The 13178-nt window shown below is 36.6% G+C and overlaps 1 protein-coding gene across 3 annotated transcripts in view; it reads right to left on the bottom strand.

Annotated features, from left to right (window-relative positions):
* The window catches only part of TRMT44 (tRNA methyltransferase 44 homolog), a 49223-nt gene that overhangs the window by 29205 nt on the left and 6840 nt on the right, over positions 1 to 13178 (bottom strand). For all 3 annotated transcript variants that reach the window (XR_010606109.1, XM_065633612.1, XM_065633611.1), the window contains exons 4-10: positions 12533 to 12601; positions 9645 to 9752; positions 8473 to 8544; positions 5752 to 5858; positions 4971 to 5154; positions 3941 to 4319; positions 2217 to 2333 (exon numbers count right to left, since the gene is read on the bottom strand). Coding sequence is in view for 2 of the 3 variants with exons in the window: in XM_065633612.1 (XP_065489684.1) it covers positions 2217 to 2333; positions 3941 to 4319; positions 4971 to 5154; positions 5752 to 5858; positions 8473 to 8544; positions 9645 to 9752; positions 12533 to 12601 (1036 nt within the window). In the remaining variant the exon portion in view is untranslated. The remainder of the gene's footprint in view (positions 1 to 2216; positions 2334 to 3940; positions 4320 to 4970; positions 5155 to 5751; positions 5859 to 8472; positions 8545 to 9644; positions 9753 to 12532; positions 12602 to 13178) is intronic.

Raw genomic sequence — 13178 nt, 5'->3', positions numbered from 1 at the left:
CTGTGATGTTGAATAGCTTGAGGCACCTTTGTATTACCTTTGTAGAGGTTTGTTTGTTTTAAATATAATAGTTACGATCATTTCAACTAAAATCCTCTGAAATTAGATTGCAAGTCCTGACACAGAAGTTCCAACTTAAAGCACTGTAATCCTTCCCATGTTCAAAACTTTATTACTCCACATTTAACACGTGGTTATCAGCAAAAAAATCTAGTAAGAGTCTTCTATTACTTTCGATATACAGAAGTGTTCTTGCAAAGACAATAGTTCACTGACCTAATAATATACTGCACCAGAGAGGCAACAAGTCTAATCCTTCATATGAATCAACAGTGACCTACCATTGGTTAATAAAGATTCGGCATTTTTAATTCATTTGCTATGTTAGGACCATAAACTGCACACACACATTTGTGAACCTCTGTCAGCTCTTTAAATGTGTAAACAAAACGAAGAAAGAGAGAAAGAAAAAATGTAGATTAAAAACAACAGTGAAAATGAGAAGGGAGGAATCTGCCACTTCTAAGTTGCCATGCTCTATGTTCATATTCTGCTTCAATCATTCCTTCTGTATCACACACTTGTAGCTTGGCATAGTTAACTGATACTATTCTGCATTGTCATAATCACTATTCAAAAGGTAACAAGTCCAGTGAAAGCTTAATATCACACATTCAAGCCTGGATGAATTTATCCCTCCAGGTTTCTTTGTGATAGACAGATAGATCTGAACTCATTCAAAGCCAGTCCAGAAGTAGGTTCAGCAGAGCTTTAAAATCTTTCTCAATCTTTTCCTAGAAAATCAGTCATGTATTGGACAAGGTTCTTGATCAAAAGAAACTGCCACAGATCAGTTACTCCAAGCCCCTTCCTGTGTGTGTGTGTGCGCATCCATCCATTTTTCATGTCTTTAAAAGAAAAACACTTGAGAAAAAGAGCTGTAGCCATGTTCTTCTCTGTCCTCTTTGGTGTAAGCAATGTCCTTGCAGACCACCTGCTGGTGCAAGTCCTGTGTTAAGGTGACATGCTACTGAAGGAAAGAAGCAAGTGGGCTCGACTGTAGCCCCAGGAACTTTCCATTGAATGTAAATTACTGAGACAGAGTTGGCCTTAATCCTAATCTTTCTGCACAGGTAATATGCAGACAGCATCCACGCCAAATTAAAATGCACGCTCCATGTAACAGGTTGTAAATCCATCCCACCTACCCCTAACAACAGGGAATCAAACTCAGACACATACTGAATACAGTGTGACCAGCCCTCTTCAATGGATGGCAATTCAAAAGGATTTCAGTATAGCTTCACATTTTATAATTGCCAAGCGTACAGAAATCCTCAGTGGGTGCTAAACTTGTCTAAGTTAACCTCTAGCAGCAACAAGGTCGCATAGTCAGGATGATTTGCCATGGATCAGTTGATCAGTATTTTACAGCTAATGTAAATTGTTGGGTCACAAGAAGTTATCACTTCCAAATTTGAGGCAGCCTTAAATACTGATAAAACCTGGAAGATCTTGTGTTACTGCAAAGCTAGACCTTACTTTTGCAGAACTCCACACTGTCCAAAAGAAAAAAAACCCCACACAACCAAAACGCAACAAAACAAAACACACCACCAACTACACTACAACAGGAAAAAAAAAAAAAAAGGCAAAACAAACCAAAACAAAAAACAGCTATCAACAAACTCAGCCAGCCACTTGCTACAGAGTTCTTTCTGCCATACTACCACAGGTTATATGAACACAACGAGCCTCACCGTTACTGGATCTTATGGAGACTAGTTTCATGTTGGCATTTACACTGTGGGGCTTGGTAAAGCCAGACTGTCTCAGTTAAATGCTTTAGTGAGTTTTCTCTGCATTCGACAACCTCAAATTCATCAATGCTTTATAGTAAAAATAAAAATTCTGTAACTCAAACAATAGCGTTAATTTAGCCACTTTATCTAAAGGGCTGTCTTCTCAGATACAGTCGATCTAGAACAACACTTAGATGACAGATACCTTACCAATCTCATTCAAAAGAGTTATACTAATAGTATCTTGGAGCAATGGGCACATAAAGAATATCCAGCTTTCCACAAAGGTATAGAAAGCAATTAAAAAAACCACCGTCATAGTATTTTTTTCAGTTGAGTTTAACTGCATGGAGAGGGGATAAAATAGGTCATTAAAGAAAAAGAAAACAAAAAAAACCAAACCCCCTTCTTTACCTTCAAATACTTGGTGACTGTTCTTAAGTAGTGTCTGCAGGCCTCCGTATTCACTCTTCAGCCTTTTTAAAGTCTCTTTATTTAAGTGTTCTGCTACTTCTTTCAAGGAAAGGCTTTCTGCAATAAATAATGGCGTAGCTATTAAAAATGTATATATAAAATCCTAAGAAAACTTAGCTTCTCTATAAATGAATGATCATGAGCAGAATCTATGAATTACCTACCAGTACCGCAGCAACTTTGTACTCCCAATGTCATGCATGATATATATTTTATATCTATATTATCCGTAAAATAGCAGCTTCATTCTACAGGACTCAAGTCAGAATTTCCACACTAAGACACATTTTCTGTTTTCTCTGCTTTTTTTACAGTGGCATATAGTAGCATCTGGGCAGGAACAACCCCAGGTTCCAGTATAGGTTGGGGAATGACCTATTAGAGAGCAGTGTAGGGGAAAGGGACCTGGGGGTCCTGGTGGACAGCAGGATGACCATGAGCCAGCACTGTGCCCTTGTGGCCAGGAAGGCCAATGGCATCCTGGGGTGGATTAGAAGGGGTGTAGTCAGTAGGTCGAGAGAGGTTCTCCTTCCCCTCTACTCTGCCCTGGTGAGACCTCATCTGGAATATTGTGTCCAGTTCTGGGCCCCTCAGTTCAAGGACAGGGAACTGCTGGAGAGAGTCCAGCGCAGGCCAACAAAGATGATGGAGTGGAGCATCTCCCTTATGAGGAAAAGCTGAGGGAGCTGGGTCTCTTTAGCTTGGAGGAGACTGAGGGGTGACCTCATTAATGTTTATAAATATATAAAGGGTGAGTGTCATGAGGATGGAGCCAGGCTCTTCTCGGTGACAACTAATGATAGGACAAGGGGTAATGGGTTCAAGCTGGAACACAAGAGGTTCCACTTAAATATGAGAAGAAACTTCTTCTCAGTGAGGGTGACAGACAGGCTGCCCAGGGGGGTTGTGGAGTCTCCTTCTCTGGAGACATTCAAAACCCACCTGGACGCCTTCCTGTGTAACCTCATCTGGATGTTCCTGCTCCGGCAGGGGGATTGTACTAGATGATCTTTTGAGGTCCCTTCCAACCTCTGACATTCTGTGATAACCCTCACTGCAATTAGCACTGTTTACACGATGTAGTTAGAGAGAAGAGGGAATGGCTCAAAGGATCTCCAGTAATGTATGACAAACTATAGTGAGTAAATAACAAAAATGGACAGAGGAATATTGCAAGATGGTAGTAGGGAGAACTGAATTAACAGCAACTTCTATTCTTTCCCTTCCCAAAGCTAAACAAAAAACTTCCTAATCATGTCATAAACAAATGGCACTTCAAATCAATTCTTAAAGAATTCTTACATAATTATAACTAATTATTATGTGACCATTGAAGAAGAAACTTAATATTCTCCCCAAACAGATGCAGTGTTCTGTTCTGGGTTTGTTTTGGTTTTTTTTTTTTAATAAAAATTGATTCCGTCCTAGTATTGAAGTGTAGAGGGAAAAAACCCCACACCAATTTCAAAATATTCTTATATGCCTTACTTGCATCCCAGAGTGCAAGAAAACAACAGCAAAAGAAATCCTCTGATTGCTACTGCACTTGTTTTGGTATTTCCTAAGATCTATTTCACTTACTAAATTTACAAACAAGTAAATTCATTGGAAAAGATATCCTCTACCAGCAAAAGCAAAATAATATAAAGGAAAGACAATTTCACCTCCTTGATTCCAGGTATTCGTATTTTCACCATGCATAATAGAACATGATTTTTGAGGGGCTGCATTTAACAGCAAGTTTGCCACATTGAGAACCACGTCATCTACAAAATCCCGAGGGAGAGAAGCACAATTTCTGATTTGTTCTACTTTTTCTCTGGGTTGAAATCCAGGAATCCAGGTTGTACCAGCAGTCTCAGTCACGTTTTCAGGCAGTTCTTTGCAGACGCCATCCGTGCAATCCTTACGATTAAATCCAACTCTTCTGTCACACGTGACCACAGCACAGGTCTGACGATTATCTATAAACTGTGTTATCTGCTTGTCAATCAGGGCACATTCTGTAGGTGAATAGGTCCTATTTTTTCCAATAAGGCAAACCTGTTTTAGTAGAAACAGGTAAATCACCATTTATACAGAGTCCCATACTTACACACATCCCCCGCACCTGCATGCAGACTTCTAAATCTACCTACAGGAGATATCCAGACAAATTCAATGCTTGTTAACATCTGAGGGTTTTTTAATTTTAGTTTTCAAATATTGGCACCACAGAAGAAATCTAGTAACCAAACCATAATCCATCATGCCATATAAGCAGAGAAAAAAAAAAGAGTATTCCTGATCCTCAGATTATTTATGAAATTAAAGCTGGACACCTCTTCCTACTCTGAGAACATTTCATTTTGATTTTTATGGGACACGAAACCCAGCAAAATTAGGTACAAATAAGCAACACAGGCAGCTGGAAAAATTAAGGCAAAAAATGAGTTTCGTAAGTTTTCCATCCTATAGGATGGCATAAGAAATAACCATAAAATCTTCTTTCTTTAGGATCGTACCTATGACATTAAGAGCAGATTATCCAAGAAAATAATGAGTATTTTTATTCTCTCTACAGAGCATATTGTCTCAAGTAATGCAACACACTATAGTTTGATCTTAGAAGAACAATAATGAACAAACATTATATGCTTCAGCCAGCAACAACAACAACAACAAAGATAAAAGCCCTACACAGTCCAAAATTACCCTTTTTGTTGATGGAATTCTAAGGCAATCTTCTTCCACATGAAAGCCGCACACAAATCCCACTTGGGCAACAAAATCGAGATATTCTCTGTACTGAGTTTTCTTGCTTTGTCTTCGGCTGTATTTTCCATGGAAATCAAAGAAGCAGCATGGCAGCACAAAGTAGCAACATGAATAGGAAGACCTACAAAAAGGATAACAAATTGCTGAATGGAAAGTTATTTCAGAGAACACACAAATCTAACAAATATCCCATCAGATACAAGCAACAATGGAAATTTTTGTTAAGTGACACAGCTTCATGAAATAATATTTATTAGCATAATCAAATATACTGTTTCACAAAATACTTGCTGTAGCAAATTATTGTGCCAACTGGGTTTGCAGGACTAAATCTCTAGATATTAAACTATTGTCGGTGGTTGTGAAGACCACAACGGTTCAACAAAAGGCAGAACCAACAGAAATTTTATTTAAAAAAAAAAAAACTACAACCAAACAACAGATTAACATCTAAAGAATAAAAATCAGTTCTGTTTTTTTAACTTCAAAAGCAAAATGCTGTACTGAATTCTACAAGAAAGTAAATATTCCATTTGTGCTTCTCCGCAGGAAGAGAAACATTTTGTAAAAATAATCATTTGGCATCAAAAGCAGCAAGTCCTGCAAGGACAGCAGGTGTGGCTGCAAAAGTGATAGTTTTCACCAACCACGCATAGGTAATTACGCTTTGTTTTGTTTTCTAATTCCTTCCCTCCTGTTGCCCTCCCTGCACAAATACCTAGCTGCAATTACAGGTATCCATGGTGTTAATTCATCTGAATGGTTTCCTATGAGCCAGTCAGTATCTGGAAAGAGATGACTGTCACTTGGTATGATTGTAGATTCCTAAAAAAAATAAATAATATATCAAGTGAATTTTATTACAGGTTTTTTTATTAACAAATAAAATGCATTTAAAGTACTAAGTGACAATATAAAATCATACAAGCTGACAAATACAAGGTGAATGAGAACCACAGACACCAATGTTTTCCTCGATCTGCACTTTCGCCAGGTAGTAATTTTTTATAGCTAAAAAAAGTAATTTTCCAACAGCTACCCACAAAGTATTCATCAGACAAAGAGTGGAATAACAATTCTGATTAAGATACCTGGCACCCTAAACATTTGTAAACAAATGCCATGCACTGGATTATGTTTCTTGCCATTCTCATTCTGTCACATGTATGTCTAGATTCAATTTTTCAGAAAGTTACTTAGTTTGCTATGTTTTATAGTCCTAGGACTCACACAGCAATTAATCAGAACACAGCTTCACTACCATCTTCTCTTCTTTCACAGACTCTTCCCAAATAAAATCCTAGTACATAGAACACCACTCTTCACATCCTATCATTCATGTATAATAAACCTAATCCAAATAACACTTTCCCTCTTGTCTACGCTGCCATTCCATCCCCTTCCAAGTTGTGCCAAGAATACTTCATGATATGTGCAAAATCAGAAGCAAAAATAGGAAACTAATGGTTACAAAACCAAGGCTTCTTTGTTGGCCTTTAGAATAGCAATTTCCTCATGGAAATTCAATAGATATGGACCCAGGAGACTTTAGCACAGAAGTCTTCCTACCACAATACTGACTCACAGAATAGTTATTACTCTCAAGAATGACCTATTCTGATAGTCTTAAAAAAAAAAAAAATCAAAACAAAAAAAAACAACCAACAAATTGGATTAATTCTTCACACAGGTTAAATTTTAAAAGTTCTAGAGTGTCTTTCATGTTTGTCTTTCTCATATACACATTTTCCTACCTAGAACTAAGTTCAGCAAAGAAGGTACTTGAAGATGTTGACAATACATAAAGTACATAAACATACTCTTCTCTAAAAATGTGTATGAACCTCAAAATAATTATTAAATAATTATTGGGCAGATTTGAAAAAAAGTTTTAAATTTCAACCTCCACAGACCTTTAGGAAAAGCCTTGAAGATTACGTCCATACTCTATATACAAAATGCATGTTTTAGGAAGTCAAAAGTCACATGTATGTGCATCATAGTACCTCTACAGAGGAATTAAAGAAACAACACTTAATAGGGAATTTCAGCAATCTTAGACTACCTCTATTACATCCCAGTTCCCCTCTCCTGAGAGCACTCTTTAAGTACGACCATCCAGCTAATTCCTTATCCACCAAGCAGTCCATCCATCAAATCCATGCCTCTTCAATTTAGAGACAAGGATATTGTGTGGGACAGAGTAAAGAAATCTGAGAAACTGTGAACGGCCAGACATTAGTATGAAATCAATGTACGAAATTCAAAGATTTCCACAATACTGAAACAGGGGCAGGAAAAGGAATAAATAACATGAAGGAAAAGAGAAGGTGCTATTTGGTATGATCAGAAGTGACTCAATATATAGGAATATATAACAGGAATGATGGAGAACCACAGCTTGATGTTTTGGATTGTTTCTTGAAACCTTTCAGTACGATGTGGTTGCAGACTGCAGCAAAGCAATCCGGCAGTTTTGGCAATCTGCACCCAAAATGGCAGAGTGGCAAAGAGAAGGCTGCACAAGACTGTGAAAGCTCAGTCTCCCATCTGTGAAAACTGCTGCTCTTTTGTTGATTTAATGCTAAGTTGTTAGCACTCAAAGATATGTCAAATTAACATTTAAACAAAACTACTACAGAATAATTGTAGACAGAAAATTATTTTAATATATTGGAAGCTGACAACTTTTGAGAGAACAGTGAGAAACTTTAGGAGTCTAGAGAACAAGAGACCGGGAACACCTCACCTCCAAAGGGCAACTGTTCATCAGTTCCACACTTTAATGAGTATCAGACCAAGAACAGCGGGAGTTAAAGTGAATGTTCCTGTGCTCAAATTGTTCCTGTTCTCATAAAAATACTAATGTGGAACTTGAAATATAATCCCTCTTTCAGGCTCATTTTCCTGTTAGTTTTTTTAAAGGCTATTATTGCAGTTACTTACCACAAGGTCAGTACAGCTGAGGATTGGCTACTTCAAAGTTCAACAATTTTGTCCCCATAAGAGCATATAGCACTAGAAGGTCAGAATCACTTTCAAGAATAAACTACTCTGAATCTGGATACTAATAACACCTTTTCCAAGGTACAGTGGTACAAACAATGCTACTTAATATTGATGTTCCGGTAAAATCAAAGATTGTTTTCTAGTGTGCATGTCTGTACATGCAGTAGGAAATCACGCTAGTCTTCTCAGCTAAAAAGTAAGCTACTTTCAAATATTCAAATACAGCATTTTGCTCTAATGATCCACTTCACGACTTACTTTATGGTCTCACAGGATATATGGGTGGCATCACAGTAAACCCACACATAACTTCAGACAACTGTCTACAAACCCACGTGTTTGATTACACTTGCATCGCGACACAACCAGAATCAATGAACAAATGAATAAAGTTACAAATCTATAAGATTGACATACATTTGCATAATACCTCTAAATGAGTTTCTGGTCCATACATGTCCCATATTTTTCTTCTCCTCACATCAATTCCTCTACCTGGATGCTGAAATATTTGAACAACAAAAAGTATCATTTTGAAGTATTACTTTTAGTAGAAGTTGTCAAACAGGCTCAATAAACATACATACTAACACTGATTATTTCATTCATACTAAAATTTAGACACAGAATGAAACACAGCTTCATCATTTCAGGTAGAAGCTGAGTATTTCTAATCCCTCCTTTCTCTTGTAAATAAGAAAGGACTGGGAAACATTAGAATATAACTGGTTTGAAACTTTACCTGGGCACACCTATTGAGACTGCTCTTGAAAATCTGGATCTCTACAGAAGTAAAAGCAGAGTACTGGGTTTTGTCTGTTTGTTTTTAAAATATCAAAACCTTTTGTAAGGTATTACTGTAGCACCCACATGGCTCAGAGAAGAGTGCTACTCTAAGCAGCCCTTGCTGGGAAAACCACCTTTCAACAACTGAAGTCAGTTAGGCTGCTGAAGTCCAAACACGCTCTTCCCTGTGTGAACCCAACTTCACTGCTGTTTTAGTTTTGGGGGTTTGTTTGTTTGTTTTGTTGTGGTTGGTTTGTTTTTTCCTCTCTCACTGACCTTTTTTGTTGTTGTTTCAGAAACTACACCTCAAAAAAAAAAAAAATTTTGCTGTTGCCACATTTTCACACCCAAAAGCACAGTACGTTGTTAGCCATTTCACAGTTAACAGATCCCAAGATCATTTTTAAATATATAGAAAAACAGGACAGGACAAGTAGAATTCAACTTTGATAAAATTAACTTCATTAAAAATACCTGGTGAGAGAGAATCTCTATGTTAAGATTCTCCATTCCTTTTTGCTTTGTCTATAGCATAACTGAATTACACCATTACTTTTTCTTTTCTCTCTCAGTTTTTTATCTCAGAAAAATAGCCTCGAATGGAAGAGAATTGCACTACTAAAAACAGATAGATAAGTGAAGGGTTTCTAAAGCTCTGCTAGGATTTTTTTTTCCTGGAACTAGAGTGACAAAATTGTATTTTAGCAACATGAATTAAGTGAATTTTGGCTATTTGTGTGCCAGATAAAAGGAAAGCATAACAAGAATATTGACTATCTCTATTTAAGTTGTTATTTAAAAAAGCATCCTACTTACCCCCTCATTGTTTAGAATATGAACCAGTAAACCATTTCCACATCCAAGATCTACAAATGACTGTTTCTTGGTCAACCCTTTTTCGTTTCTCTCTTCTTCCCAAAGAATCTAAGACAAGAAAATAAAACATTTTAGACTTCTCTCTCGAGTTTCCCTTTAAGAAAGCGGCAAAGTTTATTGGAAATGAAAGGAGAAAGCTGGGATAATGCAGATGTGACAAAAGACATTCACTGTACTCACAGAGAAAATAACTTAAGAAAAAAAAAACTTGAAACGCTAAACCTGGCAGTTATGTTGCAAAATATCAATCATTTTCTAAGTGCTAAACACATGCTACACTCCCTTCTGAGTCACTGGAAGTTGAAATTAGCCAAGGCTATACAACCCTGGGCCAGAGTCAGCAAAAATGTAAAATAAGCTGCCAAAACAAATGGTGCAAAAGATGAAGAGAAGGGAAGTAGCAAGCAAACTTCAACAGTGTCCCTGCAAGTAACACCACAGAAGCATTTATATCTACTGTATTAAAGAAAGAATTGGGAGCAGAGCTGAAAAAAGAAACAAACATGCACCAAAACGTTCTTTGTAATGAGTTTGCTATGTATTGGTACATTTAACATCACTTTCTACCAAACAAAGCGTAACTTACCTAGCAAGTCAGCTGCCCCAAATTCTACATCGGCTAAAGAGACCCCAAAGCTTTTAATCTAATTCTAGTCCCTGCACTGTACATAATTACTTTTAGATAGTTACATAATTCATAATTAGTTAATAATTGGAAGTTTGTCTGCAGAGCATGGATTAGTCTCTTTCTACTATTGTCAAACACTTTTTTTTTCCTTCAATGAGAAGCTACAGAGCACGCATTCATCAATTCTGCACACGGATTTTCACTATGACTAACCAAAATCATCAAGAGTACTTAATCACAAAAATTACTATTTGTAACATTGCTGCTTGTTAATTTGCCAGTTTTTCCAGAGAGAAAGAAGCTGCAGGTAATCCATGAGATTATCTGCCTGCATTTACATTTTTAAATGTACAGATCATTGCAATTTTGCACTCCAGGCTGTACCCCAGAAATCCCTAACCACCTCCTACACAGATCACACCCATCCTCCATCCCCTGCCAAGTTTCTCATGATGCAAACTGAATACCTGCTCCTTTGGGCATGTGCCTGGACTGTACGTGACCTTAATATGCCCGCAGAGTAAAATGAGGTCAGATGTAGATGCCATAAATCCATAAAAATTTAACACTGGACTTACCTTTTCTTAACCACCCATTTAACATGCTTCTAAATAATGAGTTATTATTTACCATCATACAGACACCTGATTTTTTTTGCAAGAACACTAGGGTATTAATACCATACTTTAAACTTTCATTTATAGAAGCCAATTATTAGATGACTTTAACAACTTTTTGAAAATTACTGCTATGTCTGCTAAAACACATTATCACTGTAAACTAACACTAATGAAAATGCTTTTCAAATTTTTATGCACAAGAGCATCATTACAGAATTTTCCTAACATACAGGAATTATCATGGTGGTAAAAATGGTAATTCAATTACATAGCTCTTTGCACAAGACAGTATTATAGAATAGTTCGGTTGGAAGAGACGTACAATGATGCAACTATCTGACCACTTCATCTTGACCATTTCTCTGGTGCATAAAGTTCTGTCACACCAATGATACAATCAAGATTTTGAGAGAGGTCTAGGTCAGTCAGGCTTCCTCAGACAGTTTTAAAAATTGTCATAGGAAAGTAAACTGAGGTTCTAAGTTTAAACAGTCAATTATCAAAATAAATTAGTCCTCAACAAGTTCTATAAATGAGCTAACTTATCTACAAATACTGATTTAGAGAAGACATAAGAGGTATCTACATTATACTTCGAGGTAGCAATGCTCCTTCCACACTCTGGATAGCAGTCAAAAAATATTTATGTGCCTACATAGTGACAAATTTTGGTACTGTTTAAAAACTTGAAGTTTCTAGTGACTACAGGTGGCAGAATTTTCATAGATTCTTAAATAGGTAGGTGCCTTAGAAAACCATACCATGCATTTTAACTGCATTCCTAGCTTCTAAAATCGGCCTTATTGCATTCGAAGATGGGATTTGAGCTGAACTTTTATCAGAGAAAGGCAAAGCAGTGAAAAGCCTTTAGCATAAAATTAACAAGTGGTAGAAATATGTATAAAACAATCACTTCTGATCTCCAAATTGTTCCGTCTAACCACCATTTTTCTGCTAAATCAGTGCTTTTAGCTTTATCACTTAAAAAAAGGAATACATCCTGTCTGTGTTTTTCATGAACTTCCTGTGACAGAGGGCTGCAAATCTGTATCATATCTTCACAAAGAAGTTTTAGTATTTCTCCAAACTTAATTTTCATTGTTATTGTGCTGATTTTTGTGGTACAGGGCAGTATTAAAAAAAAAAAAGCAAAACAGCTTATTTCCCTTTACTTAGTCACACTATTTTTTTTCCAATTCTGTTACAAAATTCCTACCTTCTGCTATAGCTTATTACTTGTAAATCCCTGAAATGCTGTTGAGAGTAACAACAGTGAAGATCAGAATACAACACAACTTTAATACAGAGATGAATTCCACTTTCAGTTTAAGTTATGCTTGAAAATATTGCAATAAGAACTTTGTCTCTCTGCTTAAATGAGAACAAAAAAAAAAATAACCACCCAACCCCCCTAAAACCTACACCCTTTCTTCTACTTCCTTTCTTTTTGCCTTGCATGCCTGTAATAACTTCAGGTCATTCTATTTTAAAGAATGCAACAACTATGAAATGAAAATACTGATTCCTATTATTAGTAAATAGAACCTTATAGAATATTACTAGGCAAAGCAGTTCCTTACCAGCAAGTAAGTGGCAATGGCAACATCTTCATAAACAAATTTCTCAGGATCTGTCACTTCAGGCCATACCTTCAGGAAAAAACATATAATTACCATATGCACCATCTGAAATCACTTCAAGAAGTGTCAGTGTGATCTGGATACTCATTGACTTCAATAGGTTTCTGCACTTCATTAATGTGCATTTTAACCTCATTAAAGATATACACAAAGAATGTAAATAAAGACTGTTTGACTTTGTGAGTCACACAGAAGAATGATGGTATGAAGAATGTTTGCTGTCATCCAGTCAATGAAGTTTTCAAGGACATTATGGCTCCATACGTGCAGCTCACAACAAGTAAACTGCTGCATCTGTTCTGGAATAGAGCATACATACTTCTGCGTAACTCCTTCAGAGAAAAATACTTATATTATTCCTGTTATGTGCAACATTGATAATATGAGCATTTGTAAATCTGTTTTCACAACCTAACAGGCATAGAATTATCCTCGCACAAGAGAACACAAAGGATCAAAATCTGAAGTAGGAAAACAGAAAGTAGAAGTATCATCCCTATTTTGTAAATGAGGAATTGAAACAAAGATTAAAATGCTCCACACTATACTAAGTCTACAGCAGAGCTAAAGACTAAACCGTTACCTC

The sequence above is a fragment of the Caloenas nicobarica genome, chromosome 4 (assembly GCF_036013445.1).
Source record: "Caloenas nicobarica isolate bCalNic1 chromosome 4, bCalNic1.hap1, whole genome shotgun sequence".
Taxonomy (NCBI): domain Eukaryota; kingdom Metazoa; phylum Chordata; class Aves; order Columbiformes; family Columbidae; genus Caloenas; species Caloenas nicobarica.
Note: the sequence above shows the minus strand (reverse complement) of the source record. Positions and strands in the feature narration are given on the sequence as shown.